General features: G+C 20.1%; 7 protein-coding genes across 7 annotated transcripts; 5 read left to right on the forward strand and 2 right to left on the reverse strand.

The window, feature by feature from the left end:
- Positions 1 to 1,107: 1,107 nt before the first annotated feature.
- On the reverse strand, positions 1,108 to 2,015 carry SRAE_X000059500 (Hypothetical protein; the record flags this gene model as incomplete). The annotated part of the gene is made up of 3 exons (XM_024644958.1): positions 1,108 to 1,164; positions 1,225 to 1,692; positions 1,776 to 2,015. The coding sequence occupies 3 exons, from the start codon at positions 2,013 to 2,015 to the stop codon at positions 1,108 to 1,110; spliced, it is 765 nt and encodes a 254-aa protein (XP_024510464.1).
- A 1,164-nt stretch (positions 2,016 to 3,179) lies between these two features.
- Positions 3,180 to 4,142, forward strand: SRAE_X000059600 (Tetraspanin 26A; the record flags this gene model as incomplete). The annotated part of the gene is made up of 2 exons (XM_024644959.1): positions 3,180 to 3,245; positions 3,297 to 4,142. The coding sequence occupies 2 exons, from the start codon at positions 3,180 to 3,182 to the stop codon at positions 4,140 to 4,142; spliced, it is 912 nt and encodes a 303-aa protein (XP_024510465.1).
- A 4,119-nt stretch (positions 4,143 to 8,261) lies between these two features.
- Positions 8,262 to 11,970, forward strand: SRAE_X000059700 (Ets domain and Winged helix-turn-helix DNA-binding domain-containing protein; the record flags this gene model as incomplete). Its single annotated transcript, XM_024644960.1, has 4 exons — positions 8,262 to 8,313; positions 8,422 to 8,697; positions 9,824 to 10,072; positions 11,357 to 11,970. The coding sequence occupies 4 exons, from the start codon at positions 8,262 to 8,264 to the stop codon at positions 11,968 to 11,970; spliced, it is 1,191 nt and encodes a 396-aa protein (XP_024510466.1).
- Positions 11,971 to 13,561: 1,591 nt separating this feature from the next.
- On the reverse strand, positions 13,562 to 15,715 carry SRAE_X000059800 (Protein neuralized; the record flags this gene model as incomplete). The annotated part of the gene is made up of 3 exons (XM_024644961.1): positions 13,562 to 14,820; positions 14,877 to 15,409; positions 15,483 to 15,715. The coding sequence occupies 3 exons, from the start codon at positions 15,713 to 15,715 to the stop codon at positions 13,562 to 13,564; spliced, it is 2,025 nt and encodes a 674-aa protein (XP_024510467.1).
- Positions 15,716 to 18,113: 2,398 nt separating this feature from the next.
- Positions 18,114 to 18,386, forward strand: SRAE_X000059900 (Hypothetical protein; the record flags this gene model as incomplete). Its single annotated transcript, XM_024644962.1, has 1 exon — positions 18,114 to 18,386. The coding sequence occupies one exon, from the start codon at positions 18,114 to 18,116 to the stop codon at positions 18,384 to 18,386; it is 273 nt and encodes a 90-aa protein (XP_024510468.1).
- An 834-nt stretch (positions 18,387 to 19,220) lies between these two features.
- Positions 19,221 to 20,993, forward strand: SRAE_X000060000 (GRIP domain-containing protein; the record flags this gene model as incomplete). Its single annotated transcript, XM_024644964.1, has 3 exons — positions 19,221 to 19,709; positions 19,753 to 20,217; positions 20,277 to 20,993. 3 exons carry the CDS (start codon positions 19,221 to 19,223, stop codon positions 20,991 to 20,993), a joined length of 1,671 nt encoding a protein of 556 aa, XP_024510469.1.
- A 586-nt stretch (positions 20,994 to 21,579) lies between these two features.
- SRAE_X000060100 (Cathepsin B) lies at positions 21,580 to 22,722 on the forward strand (the record flags this gene model as incomplete). Its single annotated transcript, XM_024644965.1, has 2 exons — positions 21,580 to 21,588; positions 21,637 to 22,722. The coding sequence occupies 2 exons, from the start codon at positions 21,580 to 21,582 to the stop codon at positions 22,720 to 22,722; spliced, it is 1,095 nt and encodes a 364-aa protein (XP_024510470.1).
- Positions 22,723 to 23,280: the final 558 nt, after the last annotated feature.

Below are 23,280 nucleotides of genomic sequence, written 5' to 3' on the forward strand. Positions count from 1 at the left end.
CTTAAAGAAAGACAAAAAAAAATATATATATATATGTATATAATTAAAATTACTTATAAATACTTTTATTTACTATAAATAACATAAATATTTATAATGAAAAATAAAATCTTTGGTTTTATGATGATCATTAATTATCAAAGTAAAACATGTAATTTTCATTTATAATATTTAACATTTTATTTATATAAAAAGTAACTGAAATTTTAAAAAATATTATGGTATCGTCTAAATTTATACTTTATTAAAAGATCTATATTTTGAAAATAAATTATATATATATATACATATATATTTATTAACTACATCGAAAATTAAAAACAAAAATTGTGGTTACTTCGATAATTTATTTTCCTTTTAAAATTATTCGCCATATATTACTAATTTAACACTAAATATATCATTAGCATTTTTTAACACTACAAATTATACTATTTTTAAAAAAAAAAAAAAGAAAAGTATATGTATGAAAGATTTTTTTTTTTTAAAAAAAAAAGAAAAAGATTATCATTATGATAAAATATGTAATATTTATAATAAGTAATTGTATTTATTTTTTACAAAATAATATACCAATCATAAATATATAGATATATAAGGATTACATAAAAATGATATATTAAATTGGATGAATGTATTTTAAAATATAAACTGTTGAATAGATATTTAAATATAGACATATAAATATACAGATATCATCATAATTTTACTATTGATATACATATTTAAAAAAGAATTATGGAAGAAGAAATTTTTATTCAATTCACTTATTTACTAATAAACAAATATTCAACAACTACTCAACTAATATATTTATATATCTATGTATATGTATATTGTTGATAAAAATGTTTAAATAATATTTAATTTTATCATGAATAAATAGATATATTCCTTAAAATATCTTCAAAAAAAAAGATATAATTTATGACTACATTTATTTAATAAAAGTACGTGAAATTATGTTGCCGGAAGTTAGACATGATTTTTTTACCACATCCGTTTGTTTATTAATGAATACTTATTTTAAATTTTGTTTTATTTAAAAAAAAATATATAATAGTAAAATAGAAAGCATTATTTTTTGAGATTAAATCATTTGAGTTATTATATGTTATTAAAATGAATTGGCCTTATACGTCGTGAGATTCCTTTAATTGCTTTCTAAAAAAAATTATATATTTATATTTTTTTTATATAAAATAAAAAAATACAATTATTTACCTGTACATCATCATTTAATAAAATGAAAACATTATTGCTTACTATATAAAGACCAATTAAACAATAACATAAAACATAAACCATATCTTTGGCTTCTTCTGATATGTCATACCATGATGCAGCAATACATCCTATAGATGGGAGTAACGTAGCTAAAATACTTATTTTAGCTTCATTTGCTAATTCTCTTTTTGTTTTTGAATTTTTAACACAAAAAATTGATGTAATAATTAAAATATTTGAAATGATGGAAATAACACCAATAATAATATATATAATTCTATATGAATCTTTTAAATCACATATAGTGACATTTTTTATAATAACAAATGGTATTATTACGATAAGACTTAAAATTAACCATATAAACATAAGTAAATATCTTTTTCTTAGAGGTAATTCTATAAGTTTAACAGGATACTGAACTGCTAATAATATATAAATATTATTATTTAATGAAAAACATATCTAAAGTAGTATTAAAATTAAAAATAATTTTTTTAAAGTTATTCTTTTTTTTATATATTATTAAAAAAAAAGTTTTAACTTACTTGTAATACTATAACTGATAATAATGTTATAAAAGATATACAAATAAAATTAGTAGTTATAAGTATACCAGAAGTTATAAATATTCCATGAATTAGAACATCAACAACAAGTCTTGGAACAACAACAACATAATCTTGTAATAGTTGATTACTATTTAAATGAATAAATAAAATAAATAATGATATAAGGAATCCTATAATTCCTAATGTTAGAAAAACTATTGAATAAAATGTATACATTTAATAATTTATGATATCAAATAAGCATTTACAATATTAACAATATTTGTTTCTTATCAAATTGATCATGTTTCCTTTTTCTTTTCTTTTTTTTTCAATATTATTGTGTTTTATGATTTTTCATTCACAATACATACAATCAACATACCTCTTAAAACGCGTATATGTACATATATATTATGATATTTAACATCTATACATTTTTGTAACAATATATAACAATAATTATATATTATAATAATATAATACACATCTTTTATATTTTTAAAATTTTAAAAAGTATTTTTGCAACAATATAAAAATATAAAAAAAAAAATTTAATGATAAAACATGTTCCTTCATTAAATATTTTACCTTCTTATTTAACAGATTAGGGTTCACTGGTTTTTTTATAAGTATATATTTTATCAATATAAAATAAAACTAGAATTTATTTATAATGTTATTTAACATCCTACAGCAAAAATAATTTCATTCAAATAATATTAATACTTTTTAAAATAAAAATAAAAAAATCAAATTAAATATCTATTATCTTTTAACTACTAAATAACTTTGTCTTTTTATAAATGACCTCGTTTAAACTAAAGAGTCACGGACTACATTTTATATAGTATTTTTAAAATTAATGATATAATAAAGGTATTTCTTTAAACGAATAGTATTGGAAGAATACATACTATTTTATTAAAACAGCTTTTTTTGTCAGCGGATATATTATTATTATTATAATTTTTTTTTCTTTCAATTGTTTTACTAATATTTTATCTTTTTTTTATGTTTTAGTTAAACAATCTATACAGTGCTTGTGGATTATATTTATGTATATTGTAAAAAAATAAACTATATTATATACTTAAAGTGAAGATCATTTAGAGCTTTAACAATCCTATCAATATTACTCATCTGTCAGTGGTACCTTTTTATAAATACTACCTGATAATATAGACACCTTTAAGTATTATTTTTGTTGACAATACATATATTTATTTTAATATTCTTTTCACAAAATAATTTTATACATTTATTTTATTTTGTTGAAATCTTTCATATATAAATTTATCTTTATGGATATTTAATAATTTATTATTATTATTTATTTAAAAAAAAAAATATCCATATATCAATATTTTTTTATTGTTGAAAATAATAAATATTTAAAATATGGCAAATCAACAAAGAAGACAACCTAATCATAGTAGTAGTCAACCATTATCAAATAATGTATCGGTATGTTGTTTTTTATTTTTAATTTATTTATATAATAAATATTTTTTTTAGTCAAGAAATCATAGGTATAGACATAATTACAGGTATTATCCTTATCATGAAACAGAGATAAGCTGTTGTATGAAATATTCAGTTTTTGGTTTTAATGTATCATTTTGGATACTTGGTTTTGCACTTCTTGCTATTGGAATATGGGCACAAATAGAAAAAACAAATCCTTATACACAATTAAATAGATTATCAAAATTTTATTTAGACCCTGCATGGATATTAATAATTGTTGGTTCAATAATATTTTTGATAGGTTTTAGTGGTTGTGTTGGTGCATTAAGAGAAAATACATGTCTTTTGGCATTATATTCAACAATATTAGGATTAATATTAATTGCTGAATTAAGTTTAGCTATGTTTGTATATGTATCAAAAGATTATATTGAAGGTGAATATCGATTAAAGTTAGATGATATGATAAAAATGTATAGAGATGATCCTGATTTACAAACTGTTATAGATTGGATGCAACAAGATTTTCAATGTTGTGGTATTAATGGTGCAGATGATTGGGATTTAAATATATATTTTAATGCTTCTGCAACATCATTAAAATCACAGGAAGCTGGTGGTGTACCATTTTCATGTTGTGTACAAGGACATGATCAAGGTTTAACAAATTATGCTTGTGGACATGGAGCAAGATTAAATAAACAAAATCTTGTTAAAGCAATATATATTGAGGGTTGTCTCCCAAAATTACAATTATGGCTGGCTAATAATTTTATTTATTCTGGATCTTTTTTAATTGTAATTTCAGTAACTCAAATAATGGGAATACTTTTTGCACAATGCCTTCGTGCTGATATCTTTGCCCAAAGAGATAAATTAATACGATCTTATTAATAATAATTATTATTATTATTAAAATAAATAAGATATTTCATATTGAAAGTTAACGTGTACCATGAAAAATATAATGTATGAAGTATTTTATCTTTCATTTTTAAAAAAGAAAAAAAAGAGTAACTTATCATAATATTAAAGCATATTTCTTTTTTATTATTTTTTTTTTGTATCATTTCCTGCAATTTATTTTTAATGTTTGATGTTAAAAAAAAATAAAATTATATAATTTATAGACATAACGAAAATCAAAATTGTTATTATATATATATTATATTAAATTTAAGTATATTTTTAAGTGAAAATATTAATGTTAAAAATGTGTATTTGTGAAAAATGTTAACGCACTTTTTTTATTTTGTAATAATATTTTTAAATGTCTTAAAAATTTTTATATTTATATTATATGATGTATGTATAAATGTAAATTGGTTTTTAGATCATGATAAATAATATGATAATATTATTAACATCCTGATAAAAGCTTTTAAGTTATGTAATATTATAATTATAAATAAAATTGATAATAATTGTCATACATTTATAATTGTATTCTTTATATTTATGTGTTAATTGGTTTTATCAGTTTTATTACATAATAAATAAATTTAAGTGATTTATATAGATATATATCCCTTAAATCTGTTGGCCAAAAGATAATCGTTCTATCGTCCTGGTACCTTATAAAATAATATAAGGGCGATTATCGGTAAAATTTAAATAGATATCTTATGTAATATTCAAGAGGGTTAAACTTAAAACAGTTCTAATTACTCTGTATACTGTTTACAGCTGCCGACAAAAGAAGCCGAGTTGTCTAGAATAAGTAATTTAAACATAAATATATTTACTATATATGTATATATTATATATATATAACTGTAGCTAACAAAATCTCTGCTTTCTGAATATTAATATATTACATATCAAAAGGGTAAATGAACTGATGAGTTCTTTTACTTAAAGTGTCATGTCTTTGTAAAACTTAATTGCTAGTCACGTATAGAAGCATATTCATTTTATTCATACAAATAACCAATTAGATACTTTATTTTTGATAATAATGATAGAATGAATTGTTGATAAATCAAGACAACTACTCAATGTGCTTTAATTTATTTTATCTCATTGAATAGTTAATGAAATTGAAATGAGAAGTTTTTATGGTATAGAAGATGGTTAAAGAAAATGAACATTAAATTATATATGAAGGCTAATGAATTTAAAATAAGGAAAGTCAAAAAAGAATAATGAAAAAAGATTTACATTATGTTTTTGGGTTTCTAGAAAGACATCAGTAAACTTCCTGTATACATTTATATTTATATATATAAAAGGCTAATTTTTTATTTTATTACTATTTTTAGTGACAAATAGGAAAAAAGTTAAAGATTTTGTCCTCCTATATATTCTTTAACATTTAGATATTTTCCCACTATAAAACAACAGTTAGAAAGTAACATTAAAAAAAAATATATATATATACATATAAAGAAATATAAAATGTATATCTAGGAATGCAGTTTTTTCATATGTTTATCAACTTATCGTACCCTTTTTACAAATATATATATATATATATAAATATTTAATATATAAAAATATATAATTTCAATTGTATGTTAATAAAAATTTTATCAAGAATGAGTTTATGTCACAAAAAGTCAAAATTACCGGAAACTAATCGTGATTTCTTAGAAATGATTCTTTATTCAAATGTATTCTTTCATACTTATATATATGTATAATTTTTTTTTTATAAATGTCTTCCAAAAAAATGTTAATATATTTTTTTAAGTAAAACGATTGTTTACAAAATTTCTTACTTATTTTAGAAATCTATTTTATTTCTTGTATAATAAAATACCCATAAAATAATATTATTTAAAAATAAAAAAACATTTCAAATATCATTGAATATATTTTTTTATACATAAATAAATGTAATAATTTATATAATATTGAAAAATCTGACAAACAAAAAGATTATTAATGTATATGTATATATAAATTATAAGTTTTTAAAATTTAATAAATGATAAAAGTAAAAAAGAAAATTGCAAAAAGGATGTTTATTTTGGATGAGGAGATCTCCAATTTCATGACCGTATTGTAGATGATATAATATAGTTTACTTTACTTGTTGACTTGAATGTTATGTTACAAGAAAGTTAAGATAGTTATATCTTTTTCTTCCATATGGAGATGTTTGAATTAGAAAAATTTTTATCATAATATTGTATTTATAAAATGATGATATAAAAGTTGAAAAGATTTATTAAAATTATACTACTAACACGCCTTATGTTATAGAAGTTTGTTCATTTAACTACTATTGTCTTATCAAATAAAACTAAAAATGTTAACAGTTAAATATTCACTTTCCTTCCCATTATATTGTAAAAATATGAATTTTTTTTTTATCCTATTATAGTTATGTTTTTAAAAAATATATTATTTTTTTTTTTATCATATATAAACCACCTAACTTTTTTTTTAATCTATTTATTTAATTTTATATAACCAATAAAAAGAAATCTTTTTGAATAAGAATTATTAACTTTTTATTTCAATATTTATTCTTCTTCTCATTGTTTATTAGCGGCACATGAATATATATTTTTAAGAAACTATATTATTAACACATTTCTTCTTTATATAAATTACATAAAAGAAATTTATTTCATATCCTGTAAAGTTGTTTAAATAATCACGCCGTGAAATTTTAACCTGATAGACTTCCGAAAAAGTTATATTTTTTTTCACCTCATTATAAATATTTATTTATTTTTAATATCTTATATTATTTTAAAATCTTTAAAAAGATAATTATTTTTGATGATAACATTATTGTAAGTAAAATGTTAAAAAAAATATATTTTTAGATCATCAATTATTATAATTATTTAATACTATTAAAAACATATTTAAATATTACCATATATTTGTATATATAACATTTATATTTAAAAGATATTTAAAATTATAAAAAGAAAAAATTAATTGGACTATTAAAAATCTTTAAAAGTAATTATGTATTCATATAAAATACTTTCTCTTTTTTTAATTTTTTTTTCTTCAATATTTAATTAATGAAATTTTGATGCCTCCTTGATAATATTTTAGAAACTTTTTCCCTCTTTATAATAGTGTATATATATTATTTTATTTTTAAAATTATGGATAGTAAAGAAAAGGATTAATAATTAACGGAAAATTTTCCTCCAATAAGAGAATTGTAAATGTTTTTAGTGATAGGAGGAGTTGATAGGAGTTTTGAAGATACAAACAAACATTAACTATGTCTTTATAAAAGAGACACCACAATAAAAGATAGGGCGGTATCATATTTTGATAAAGGAAACAGTTATACTTGATGTTCATAGCCTTTTTGAGTGCGATGTTACACTACCATAAATAAATGAGTAAGATCATTTAATGTTTCTTCTTATTTTTTTGATAAAAATTTCGGAAGGAATATAACAAAAAAATGAGTAGAATTTCACGGAATGTTTTCCTAAATATCTTTTTAAAAATAATAATACTATTTCTCGTGGATATATAGTCACTTCCTTTTTTTAATTTTTTTTTTCCGTTACGATACGTATTATCATACCATTTAACTTTTAATATATTTTACAAATATACACATATAAATATATATATATCTGCAAAAATTCTTTTTCATTATCTGTATATAATAATATGAAATATTAAAATACTTTTTAATATAATTTTTATATTACATACACTTTTACCTAACTCAGGAAACGATAATTTATACTTCTATATCATTTCTTTATCTATCAGTAATTATAAAAAAATTTTTTATTTCTTATAAGTATAAATAATTATTTTTCCAACCATATTATATTATCATTATCTTTTAGTATTACACTTTTCATTTATACTTCCTTTAAATAAAAATATTATATATTTTCTCCTAATCTAACTTATTTTTAATATAGAAGATATTTATCAATATAAGTAATATACAGAAAGTGAAAATTTTTTGTGATTAAAAATCTTCATTAACAAAAAAAAAAATATTTTTATTTATAAAAGGAAAAGTTAAAGAAAACGGAAGGAAGTTTTAAAGAAAGTGATATTTAAATTGAAATGGACATAAAACAAGAAAACCTTTCAGTCATAACTGGTGATAATATCAATAGTAAGTTTCACTTAATATTAGAAAAATATATTTAATAAAATACATATATAAAACATTAATAAAATATTTTAAATAATTTTAACATTTAAAAATAAATAATATTTTTAGATTCATCACTTCAAAATAAAAAAATTTTATCAAATATTAATGAACAATTAACAAATGGTGGTTTACATCAAAATACTTTTGATTTAACATCATTTAATTTACCAACATTTCAAAATAGTATTATGTATAATTCACAAGTTCAAAATCTTACAGCATCTAATAATATTGGAAGGAATCCATTTTATGATACTCAAAGTATAGCACCCCTTAAAACTACTGAATTTTCTATGAACCAACAACAGAATGAAGGTATGTTTGAATATCTCAACAATTGCAGTAAGTATATATTGATAAACTTTTTTTTTTAACATGATAAAAAAAAAGAAAATTTCTTTCATTTGATTTTTTTTTTTCCTTTTTACATATTTATCTATATGTAAAATACTTTTTTTTTTCTTTTTAAAACATATTTTTAGTAATAATTTTGTGCAATTTTTTTTTTTAAATCAAATTGCTTTTATTATTTTCTATATATATATACTTTTAATGATAATTTAAAATCTTTTTTTTTTAATAATTTATATAATGTTTTGTTAAAAATATTATACTTAAATATTTTTTTTTTATGTATAGTATATTATATGTATAAATATATGTATATATATAAAAATATATATTTATTATTTTACAATTTTATGGTAATGATTTAAAATATGATAACAACTTACCATAGTTATTTTAAAAATATTTTATCATTTATTTATGGTAATAAATGGTATATAAATATAAATATATATATATATTATATGTGTTTATATATATATACTCTAACTTTATATATGTAAATGCAATAGAATTATATTACATAATTTTATATATATAATGGATAGAGAAAGAAAGATTATTTTTATAAATAATTTGATAGTAAACAATGTTTTTTTTTTTTTATTCTTGATAAAAAGATATTTATTAATTATATATAATGCCAAAATATAATAGATTACCATAACATAAAATTTAAGAAAATATAAGAAATAAATTGTTGTTATAATATTAAGAAATATATTTTGATAATTATAGTTGAATAAAAAATTTATCAAAAATTTTGTAGTAAAAGGAAATAATCAATGTTAATTCATTCTTCCAGAATAAAATTATTTTTTCAATTCATTACCATAACATTCTATTTCTCTATTTTGAGGATGCCAATTTATTCTTATTTCCTCATTATTCTAATTTTTATCAGGACAGTAGATAACATTTTATTGTTAACATTTGAAGGAGCATCTTTGTAATTTGATTCATTAATCAAGAATAAATCACATACTTAAGTTTAATAAGTTCTTTTAATAGAGTAGTACTAATTAATTTGATGAAACATATTTTGTTATATTCTATTTCTTATATGTTTGACTTTATTATTATTATTATTATCAAGTAACTAAAAATAATTGTGTTATAGGAGTTAATTTGAGTTTACAACATTCATTGTTACAATCATCAACAAATAATAATTCTACAAATACGTTGTTAAATTCTATGGCAAATAATTCTAATCCAACAACATTAACATCACCAACAGGACATGCTATATTATTGAAAGACGATAATATTGGTATCAATATGGATAATGCTGGAACATTAAATTCATGTTTTTCATGTCCACCTCTTCGTATATCATCATGTCAATCAAATACACTCAATCAACCAGGTATGTTATTTTTAAGAATTGACATTATATATAGTTAATATAATTGCCATAAATATAGTTATTATATATATATATATATATTACATACCTTATTGTTGATAACTTTTGACTATTCTTATACTTGTTATATTTATAATTAATAACCTTTTAAGTTCTTTATAATTTTTTACTTTTACTTATAATCAAAATAATATATTATTATTACTTTATCATCATTAACTATAAATATAATCAAAATATTGTCGGGTTTTTATTATTTATGTATATATATAGGTAAACCTCTAAATATTATTTATAATATTTTGGTTAAAAAAGATTTACCTATCCAAAATGAATAATATATTTAGAATACAAATTAAATGTTACCAATCATTAAATGGTCATATGTATATATATGTATATGTAAAAATAAATCTTTATAACTAAAAAAAAACATAAATAACATATAAAAGAAAATATACCCAATTATTCGTTATAAATTTCCGGTTTTAAAATTTGAGTAAAATATAATGATAAATGATATAATATTACTGTGTTATACTTAGTTCAAAATTAAATAAACTAAAAGGAAAAACGGAAATCAAATGATAAATATAAAAAAAAAGTCTTTTTTTTTTAAATATTTTTTCACAATTTTACTTCTATTCACATTAATTTTGATTTTAAAATTAAATTTTACTGTAGTAAGAAAATTAGAATATATAAAATAAAAGCAATCACGTAGATATACAATTATTATGATAAGAAAATAATAGGAAAAAAAAAGTTTCTTTCTAATATAATTAACTTTTAATTTTACTTATAAAAAAATTTTTATTATATCCTTTTTTAAATGTAATTTGTGATCAAAATAAATTAAGATATAATTGTTAATTTAAATGATTTATTATTTGGCACCTTAAACATATCCTTATTTAGTTTATACTTATTATCTTTTATTGTTTTGAATAGAGTAATTACTTCAAGATGACTTAAACTTTCTTTATATAAATTAACGCCAGTTGGTAATTGTTGTAGATAAATTAAATACTATCTATTATTAATATAAATAAACAAAGAAGTAAATATATTAGTAAATAGCCCGGACAAATAAAATTAAAATTATAATTTCTTAATGTTTTTTTTTTTGGAAGTAACTGTATTACAGATTTTATAAATAGTCTCTAATTAAAATAAAATTATTACTATTATACACCTGTTAAAGATGTTTTAAAAATAATTTTAAGAAAAAAAGAAATATATTTATATAATAATATATATATAAATAAATTTATATATTTTTAGATCCTTATCAAATATTGGGGCCAACAAGTTCAAGATTAGCTTCAGCTGGTTCAGGACAAATACAGTTATGGCAATTTTTATTAGAATTATTGTCAGATAGTCGCAATGCAGATTCCATAACATGGGAAGGTACACAAGGTGAATTTAAACTTGTTGATCCAGATGACGTTGCTAGAAGATGGGGTGAAAGAAAATCAAAACCTAATATGAATTATGATAAAATGAGTAGAGCATTAAGATATTATTATGATAAAAATATAATGTGTAAAGTTCATGGTAAAAGGTATGCATATAAATTTGATTTTCAAGGAATAGCACAAGCACTTCAACCACAAACAACACATCCTGGACCATCTGATATGTTTAATACAGCAAATTCACGTATTCAACAAGATTTTATGAATACATCATGGACGACTGCTGCCAATTATAGATCTCTCATGAATCCATCAGGCCTCCAAAATTCCACCGGTTTTTTTAATCAAACAATGGGATATGGTAGTTTTAATTCATCAAATATGTCAACACCTCGCAACTTTCCTTTGTACAATCCTCAAGGATACTCAAAATGTATATATTCAAAGAGAGTTTCAGATGAAAGATATATATTTTAACAAAAAAAAAAAAATATTAAATATGCTTCTTTTTGTTTTTTTTTACTTGACTTATTTTCTCAACTATATTATCTTTATTTAGATAAACAATAATGGCATACTAAAATCTTCTAAAGATTGGAAATTGAAAAATTAATAGATCTAATGATAAATAAAACTTTTTTATTGCTTTTTTTCTTCTTTAAGAAAACTTTTTAAAAAAACAAATTTGATTGTGTTTTTATAAAGATATCGTAAAGTTAAGAATAATTTTTTTATTGTATGTAAAAAAAAATTTTTTTTTTTTTGCTTTATTTTCAATTAAAATTAATTAAAAAATATTTGTGATAGGTTTATATAATTTTATTTATTATTTTAATTAAAGATAAAAATAGGTTAAAAAATTTTTATGTGTAAAGAAAAAGGACAGTATACTGTATATGAAATTATTTTTACTATATATTCTTAATTTAAAATTTATATTTTTAAGGGATTTATTTGAAGATATAAAGTAAGAAATTAAAGTATATAAGAATAAGATTACTTTGTTATAATTTTGTACTGTATTGAGATAAAAATATTAATTAAAAAGAATATTTTTATATAAAAGAACAACTATTTAGTAATTAATGATAATTATATATATTTTTTTATTTTTAATTGTAAGTCTTAATAAAGTAAAATTATTTTATTTTAAAATTATATTCAATTATGTTTTCATTAAAACTAATAAAATCGATATCAAAGTTTGTTTTTTAATTTTTCAAATACTTTAATTCTTTGAATAGAAAAAAAAAATTTTTTACAGTACATATGCACTCAATATATGTGAAAAAATTTGTTAAAAATAATAACTCAATTAAATAGATAACTTCGTTTTTTTATAACTTATATAATATGTTAATTGTTGTTATAATTATAGTTTCTCTTCAGATTCAAAAACATTCAAAATGTCATTTCATATCATTTCATAAAAATAAAATAAATAATTAAGAAAAATTAAAAAAAAAAAAGAAAATTGGTCAGTGAATCAAATAATTTTGATTATTTATATCTATTATTATTTTTAGTAATTGTTAAGATATATAATTTATTGTATAAAAATATAATTGTTATATGCTTTTTAATAATTGTTTATTTAATATAGCATATTTTTATAAAAAAATATTAGATTATCTTATATAAATTTATTAATATATTTATCAAAGCACATAATTACTTCGTACTAAATATATATTAAATATATTTTTTTCCTGTTAACATTAAAAAAAAATTTATCGTTATTAAATATTTTCGACAATTAAAATATATATATATATATATATATAAATATAATTATTTTAATAAGAATCCCATAGTATATGTAAATAATTTTGATAATATTATTGAATCCGTATATGAAAATTTACTCAAATTGTCCTTTTAATCATTCCTTTTTTGCACATATTGACATTATCAGTATTTACCTTTTGTCACATTAGTTGTCGTTTTTTATGATACTTATTTTTATATTCATTAGGCAAGAATAATAATACAAAAAGTTATATTTCTTCCTTTATTTTATTATTATTATTATTTTTTTTTTATTATTATGATATAATATTAATATCATTTATCTAAATATTCTTACCAAGTCAACAATATTTCCTCTACATATTGGGCAAGCTTTACCAGGACCTTTAAATTGTTTGGAACATCGTTTGCACATACATAGATGACCACAAGGATAACATGAAATATTTTTAATTCTTTCAATACATATTGTACATGTATCTTGTTCATTTACTGGTTCTGTTAAATTTTGTACCTCCTCTTCTGAAGCTGATTCATCATTTTCACTATCTTGAGATGTTCTTTCAATTTCATTTTCTGATGTTTCTGTTGTTCTATAGGCACGATATCTTGCTAATGTCTCATCAGCACCTGTTAATATTGTATTAACTCTTCTTTCTAAACTATTTGAACTTTCAAGAAGATCAGCCACTGTTCTACCATTTAAAATTCTTGTGACAATTGGATTTTGTAAAGATGATGTTATAATTGATTCACCTCTTGGAGAAACAGAAGTTGGATGAATATTATTATTATATGTATTTAAAATTGAAGATTCTGAAGTTATTGGATCAGGTGTATGAATAGAATATGGTGGTGTATATGATATATTTCGACGATTTCCTATACTACTAGGACTTGATGAAAGACGATTTGATAAATAATTATTATCACGTGTATTTGGAGAAATTCTAACAGAATTTCTTGGTGATCCTTCATTCATTCTATTCAATAAATTTCTAACATATTCAGATGGTTCAATATTATGAATATATTCATTTTGATTAAATTCAGAAATACTTGGTAAACTAGTACTTCTTTCTCTAACATTTTCATAACCAACCATTCTAAGAGATGTTATTGTTCCATCTAATTTCATAAATAAATAAATAAATGGTAATGTTAAAATTTGTCCAACTTCTGTATCACCAGCATCCTGTAAACAATAAAATAATCTTCCAGAATCAGTATAATAAAATGAAAGAGAATCATATTTATTTGCTAACATTGAACGAATTTCAAAATATTGATAATATTCTTCTTTATCTTCTAATAGAGAAGGATTACATGGTAATTCTTGAGGATCAATTTCATCTGGTCTTTTAACAGTTACACCAATAATAAATGGTCCACGAGAAGTAGTTCGAATATCTTTTATTAATAATTTTATTCTTTCATTTGGTTTAATTGGTCTACATGTAAAAACATACGTATTGCGACCACCTGAATTATCATATGTTACCACTTGCCCGTTATTACTTAATAGTACATTAACACCAATTGTTGAATGAAATCTTTGATCATCGTTGTTTAATTGTGCTTAAAAAAAAATATTTAATGATTATTGAGATGTTACAAAAAAAAAAAAAATTTACCTATATATTCTGAACCATAATTATAATCAATTCTAGATTGTGTTACATTATCAGGTGTCTCATTTCTAAATTCAATCATATTACTTTCTGATGGTGAATCACTTATAATATCTTCAGATGAGGAATCACTTCTATTTTGAAGTGTTCTTCTTAATTCTTGAGCATCAGCATTTATAAGAAATTCAATTGATGTTGTCTCACCATAAATATCAATCATAAGCCAAAGTCTAGTTGCATCAGGTGGAAATTTAAAAAAAGTACTATAATCTTGAAAATTTATTCCATAAATAATTTCATGATTTTCATTACAAATTACATGAAATACAGTATTTGGACGACATAATCTTGATGGTATTGATTTAGCCCAATAACCATCTTGTTCTGTTAAATTAGGGCATGTAAATTCAGGGACAGGATTATGTCTAAATTCTGTGGAAGGATTATGAACAGTTGCTCCCAACCTCAATACACCTGACCAAGCGGAAGTTGTTTCTCGTATTCTAAAGACCACGTGCTCACCAATATCAATAGGCCTAAATAATAAATTAAACAAAATTAGGATATAGTTATTTATCGTTTAAAAAAAAAAAAGAGTGAGTTACTTACCTATTAGTGAAAGCGACACCATTATTATATGATGTATGCCTGGTAGCAACTCTATTATCATGCGACAACTCCAAATTTGAACCACGTACAGTATGAAATTTTAATTGAATTTTTGGATTTATTGGTGTACCTCTATTTACAAACTCATTTAATAAATAGACATCAGGATTAATAATATTACTCTGTCCTAGTCCCATTCCTTTAAAATTTCTCTGTAATGTATGATAATGCATATTGATATTTATCAAATAATGAATATAATATATTTTAATACAAGAAAGTTAAAAAAAAAAATTATATCATTTAAAATAGTAAAATATTTTACAAGTTGTTAACGTTTAAATAGCTGTTCAAATCATATTTCTTTATCTTTAAAAAGTATGAGGAGAAAGGGAAATAAAAAAACAAATATATGACAAAATGTAATAGAAAAACAATAAAAGGGGTTAGAGCCAAATTTGTGGTGTGTTAAATAAAAAAAAATATGTTAAACCACTAAACAAAAATTATCCTTTATTTTCTAACAATCAAAATATATTACATAAAGCATCTCTGATATATCCACTAACTAAAAAATAATCAATATATTATATTTTAAAATAAGAATAATTGAATGATATGTAGAAGATAAATTAAAATTTGTATAATATCATATTATTTTATTTCTTAAAATTAAGAACAAAATATTTAAATTATATAAAAATATAAGTAATTAGTAATGATTTCAAATAAGGGTCTTTTGTCATAAATATTAAGAAATAAGCTATTCTTAATTTTTTTTTTATTCTCTATCTTAAAAGTGATCAGATGATATTAGAAGTAGTAAAAAATAATTACATATTACGGCAATAATACTCAAGAACTACAAAGAATGAATGAATGACTCTTTTAACTTATTATTCATTTAACCTCATGTTTAATTTAATTGTAAAAAAAAAAGAATATTTTCTTATATCACTTTCAATCTAAGTATCTATCAACCTTGTTATATTACGCACATCTACCTAATGAAATCACTTACGTTCTTTATATTTCATAAAGTGAAGGTTTAAAATGAGGACAAAACAATAGACTTTTATAAAGAAATAATTTTATTTTTAAAATAAATAAATAACAATAAATATTGTTTTTATTATTTTATTTTCTTTTTTGATATCCACATATTTATGATTAAAACAAATTGCGTAGTAAAATACATATCTGATCATAGTTAAATAAATATGAATATATATGTTATATGTTTTGATAATAGTTGTTTCTAACAACCTATTTTATAAAAGAAATGTCAAAAACTTTTTTTTATAGTAAATAATTGTTAGTTGATTTGTTATAAATATTTGATGTCTGTTTTAAAATTTCAATTTTTTTTTTTTTAATATTTTTTTTACCTTTTTTACAATATCATTATTGATATATTTGTTAGAAAATAATAATAAAGTTTAAAAAAATTAATTATTTTATTATGAAGAAGGAAAACTATAAAAAAAAGATGTAATAAGATAAAAAAAAATGTTGAAATTTAAAATAAATATTAATTAAGATATGAAGTGTTTTTATAATAAATTATTAAATGCCGTATACAAAAATATCTAAATTAATTAAAAAATTTGTACTCTTATAAAAAAAAAAACAATCTTTTAAAAGAAAAATTTTTTGAAGTATATATATATATATATATATATATACATTAAAATTTTATAGAATATTTACTTTATATGTATTTTTATAAAAGAATAAATTTGATATAGTATGAAGAAAAAAAAATTTATCTATTTTTAATGGTAATGTCTTTTCAATTAGCCAAGTTTTTTTTAGGTTACTTTTTATAATAACATTAAAATGTATGTTGTGAGTATGTAATGTAATTATGAGAAAATAATTAAGTATAAAATTAAATATTTAAAAAAAAAAGTTAAATGATCACGTCTATCTATTTATATATCTATACCATATTTTTTTTTTACATTTTTTGGTCTATCTTTTAAATGTACATTTCAATTTTATACACAAAACAGATAAAAGATTTTAACTTTATGATATAGTATTGTCATTTATATTTGCTTGCTCCTATTTAAAGTTTTTATTAATAAATTTAAATTTTAACTCTTATAAAATAAAAAATATGATATATTTTATGGATAACATATATTATTAAGAATATTTAATAATATATCTGCAAAAGAAAAAGTTTGTATATAATTTTAATTAATTATTTATTCAAATTATAAAGTATAGAAAAAGTAATTAAATTAATCTTCATTCTTTTATCCTTTTTTTATGTCTTTAAAATAAATTTTTTTTTGTTTCCCATATATATTTATTTACTATTTAACACGTGCTATATTCTTTAAACTCCAAAAAAAAATATACTAATTACATTTATAGAAGGTACTTGATGTGGAGAGTTTTTTTTTTTGTTAATAACATATATTTTTATAGTTATTTCATTTTATTTTTTTACATTTCATTAAAAAGATAATTTTATATTTTTTCACAGCTCTTTTATACAACATTAGATTAATAAATAGTTTTATATTTTTTAAAATAATGTTTAACGAGAATAAAAAATAAATAAACATTTTATCAATAATTTATTTATATTTCTTTATTTTTATAGAAAAGTTTGAAATAATGGTTGCTAAACCAAATACAACACTAACTATAACCAGTTATTTTTACGATTATTTAAAAAATAAAAGATATGAAGAAAATCAAAATAATCAAGAATATTTTGGTAATAATAATGGTACACATAGACTTCGCCATGAATATGAATATCTTGAACGTTGTAACAGAGAATGTTGTGCTGAAAGAAGTAAAATAATGCAACAAAATACAGAAAATTATTATGGAAAATTGAAAAGAAAAGATGTTACTGATGATAATAATACAAAACAAACGTAAATTTTTTTTAATATTTAAATGTATAATATTTATAACTAAATTAACATTTCTTATAATAATTATAATATAATTTTCCTATCAATAATTTTGTATATAATATTCATTATCAATTGTCAGAAAATTTTAAATATTTTGAGAGACATTATTTTTATTTTTAACAATATTATTTATATATATATACGCATATACTTTCCACTATTATGACAACATTTAATTTGAATGTTAAGTCACATTATTATTTTTTTTTTAAATGTAAATAAGAAATTATAAAAAAATTTTAAATATTGCTATATAAATTATTTTTAATGGAATTAGCTTTGTAAATGGACTATGTCATGCGATTTTAATATTATATTCTATATTGTCTTTTTTCTTTTTAATAATGCATTACAAAATTTGTATTTTATTTAATAAATATATTTAATTAATAATTTAATGATAAATAATATATAATCTTTATTTCGTAATTAATTAATAAAAATAGTTATAATATTTTAGTATATGATATTCCAAATTTTGTGTTGAGATATCATGATTTGTTGTCCTTTATTATATTATAGTATAATTGTCTAAAAATAGTTTATTTATAGAGTATTTTATATAGCATTTTATTAGCTATAATTAATTATAAATGTATAATTAAACAATATCCTTATTTTTTTTATTTTTTTTTATCAAATTGTTATTATATTACTTTGGTATTAATATTTTTATTATACTATTATTTTTTTTATATAACTATTTCATTAATAAGGATAATTATTGAACTTCTTAAAAGTTTTTATGTCCTATTTTTTTAAAATATGTAATTGTTTTTTATATTTATTCCAGAAAATGGGTGATAAAAAGCAAAATATTAAAATAACAAACAATCCTTCATCTGATGTGGAATTATATAAACAAAAAATTCAGACATTGTTACAAGCTTATAAAGAACAAGAAGATGAAAAGAGACGCCTTCAAGAGGTAGTTGAAACAATGAAAATGGTAACTGTTGATGATGAATCAGTCAATAAGTTAAGATCAATGTTAGCAGAAGGTGAAAAACAACGTTTAAAAAAAGAAAAAATATTATTAGCTGATAGAAAAGGATTATTAGAAAAATATAACGAAAGTAGAAAAGAATTAAAATTGATAAAAGATAAAATTAAACAGGCAGGTTTGAATATTGATGATAGTAGTGATATAACACTCAATTTTGATAAAGTTAATAACCTGTATGAAAAATTTAAAAATAAAAAAGAAAATAATGATAATGATTTAATAGAAAATAATAAATTAAATAATACAATTCATATACAAAATTTATTAATTGATACAAAGGTATGATATATAAAGATATTTATTTTATTATCATATTTTTTAGAAAACATTTGAAACCGATAGTAAATCATTGAATAAAAAAATAGAAAATCTTTACAAAATAAATATTGAAAAGGATATTCGTATAGCTAATTTAGAAAGTGCAAATGAAATATCAACATTAAAAGTTGCTGAGTTGGCAAATGAAAATACATCTTACTTAGAAAAAATATCATCTCTAGAGAAAGAAATAGAACAGTTAAAAAATATGACATCTCATAGTAGAAAAAATTCTTTAGTATCAGAGGAAGAAGATAAAAGTTTTGATTTATGTAAACAAAAACAAAATTTTGAAATAATAGAAAATAACTTAAATTATAACATTTCAAATATTTTTGAAAACGATAATAAGTGCCGGACATCTATTTGTCACAAATGCTCTATCAATGTGTGCAAAGAATTGATAAAAAAAGATGACTTAGATAGTATTTTAAAAGAGATAACAAATATATCTTTCGATATGATGAATGTAAGTTGATAAGTAAACAAAAATAATATTAAATTTAATATTATATTCATTTATTTAAGATCAAATCATATATGTTAGAAAATTTACAATCATTTAAAAAAGAAATTAATCATTTACTTTTTATGTTGATTGATGACGCAAATAGTTTTGTTAAAGATGTATATAAAAAACAATCATTAGAAATAGAAAAATTTAAAAAAATAATAAAAGAACAACGTGAAGAAATTGATTTATTAAAAAAATATTCAGAAATATGTAAAATTAAAGGACAAATCCAAGGAAACAGTAATAATTTTGAGAGAAAACGATCACTATCAAGAAACTCCTCTACAACAACTGATTTGTATTCATTAATTAATGATAAAAATAATCATCATCATAATGAGAATGTGAAATCAAATTTAACAAATACTGAAGAGACTGTTCTTGTTCATCACTATGTTGAACAATTAACAAAAAAAGAAAAAATTCTTGAAAATATTCAAAAAGAATTTGTTTTATTGGAGGGAAAATATAATGATTGCCTTAAAGAAAAATTAGGAGCGCAAATGGAGTATGAATCACAAATTCAACTTCTTCAAGATCAAATTCGTGATATACGAGGTTCAACAAAACAATTACAGGTTAATGATTTTCAATATATAAGAAATGTATTTATAAGTTATTTAAATACTAGAAGTAATGATTTCATAAGCCGCCGTAATATGCTAAAAGCTCTTGGACAAGTATTAAGTCTTAGCAATTTAGACCTTCATAGAATTGATACATTTAAGTAAATATATTCTTCATAGCATATTATCTATAGTAATTAAATATAAATATATGATAAGATTATATTAATAATAATATTATTAAAGATCTTTTTTTAGTATCAAGTAACTATTTACATAAAACCTTTTTTATAATTTAAATATATGATTTTATTTTATATTATTATCATAAAAATTATTATTAAAACTTTTTTTTTTATCACTATAACATTTTGATAAGACAATAATTTTGTTAAAAAAATTTTTCTTTAATATATAACTATAATTACTATACTATAGTAATATATCTTAAATATATAATATTAATTTAAAAGTTATAATAACCATTTTGAAAATAACTTATATAACAATTAAAAATTTAATGTATTATTAGATTGTCTAATCATTTTTAATAGTTAGGCCTTCAGTAGTAACTGTCAATATTATTTGAACATTATTATCTATACTTTATAATCTTTATTCTTTACACTAATGCTTGTTTGATTGACCATCCTTAGATTAGATTAGATATTTTTTGACCTATCTATAGTTAAAAATATCATATATAAAGAGTAGTAATTTTTATTATTTTTGTCATTTAAAACAAAATATTATGGGTAAGGTAAGTTATTTTATTTTTATATAAAAATAATTAAAAATATATTTTAAGATATTAATCTTTTTATTACCACTTTTTATTACAATTTTTGGACAGTTAGATGATTTTGATCCTGAAAATCTTTCTGGACAAGATTTAATTGATTATGTTAATAGTAAACAAAGTTCATGGAGAGCAGAATATCATGAAAGAATAAATTCTTATGATGCTAGAGTTAGATATGGATTAATGGGTGTTAATCATGTTCGTAATTCTGTTAAAGCTAGAAAACATGTCTCTGCAACAAAAGATCTTGTTATGGATATTCCAGAATCATTTGATGCTCGTGATGCCTGGCCAGAATGTGATAGTATTAAAAAAATAAGAGATCAAAGTAGTTGTGGAAGTTGTTGGTCAACATCAATGGTTGAAGCTGCTTCTGATAGAATTTGTATTCATTCAGAGGGTCAAATTCAAGTAACCCTTTCAAATGTTGATCTTCTTAGTTGTTGTAAATCATGTGGTTTTGGATGTAATGGTGGAGATCCATTCTCAGCATGGAAATATTTTGTTAAGACAGGTATTGTTACTGGATCTGGTTTTAAAGAACATTCTGGATGCCGTTATTATCCTTTCCCTAATTGTGAACATCATTCTAATAAGACAACTTATAAACCATGTCAACATGATCTTTATCCAACACCAAAATGTGAAAGAAAATGTCAATCAGGTTATACAGACAAAAGTTATGAACAAGATAAATTTTATGGAAGAATTGCTTATTCAATAAAGGATGATGAAATTGCTATTCAAAAAGAATTAATGGCAAATGGTCCTATACAAGTTGCTTTTGAAGTTTACGATGATTTCTTAAATTATAAAGAAGGTGTGTATCATCATGTTGGTGGCAAACTTGGTGGTGGACATGCTGTTAAAATGATTGGATGGGGTGTTGATAATGGTGAAAAATATTGGCTTATTGCCAACTCATGGAATGAAGATTGGGGTGAGAATGGTTTCTTTAGAATAAGAAGAGGTACTGATGAATGTGGTATTGAATCAGGTGCCGTTGCAGGAATCCCAAAACTTAAACAAATTCGTGGACGTTACTATAATCACGTGGCCATTGATGATAACAGTGATGAATTCTTTTTTTAAATTATTTTTTTTTTAACTAAACTCAATAATATTAAATTTCATTACTTAAAAAGCAAAAATAATTGTTTGTAAAATAGCAACATTTTGATTAACTTTAATCATATTTTATTGTTAATTCATATCTAAACAAATAAATAAAGTTTTGAAAAAAAAATAACATTTTATTTGAACTAATAAATACTAAAGATATAAAAATACTTTGAACATAGATTCTTCATGAAAAACAATTATTAGTTGATACTAAAAATTTACTTGTTTTTATCTTTAAAATAAAAAGAGATATAACATAAGACTTAATTATTTTTTTAGTTTCCATTCTTTTTAACTTTCAAATATCTTATAATAAACATATTATGTTAACATGAGACTAGTTTCAATAAATATTTTTCAAATTAATTCTAGACTGAATTGTTTCTGTAGAAATAAATTAGTTAATTTATAGGTTCACGAAAAGACCAAAAACTTTCAATTTGACCTGAAGCATAAAAACAAAAAGAAAAGTTTAGTTTTTAAATTATACAAAAACATACACATATAAAATCCTTTGAAAAATAATGA

This window comes from Strongyloides ratti (genome assembly GCF_001040885.1).
Source record: "Strongyloides ratti genome assembly S_ratti_ED321, chromosome : X".
NCBI lineage: Eukaryota > Metazoa > Nematoda > Chromadorea > Rhabditida > Strongyloididae > Strongyloides > Strongyloides ratti.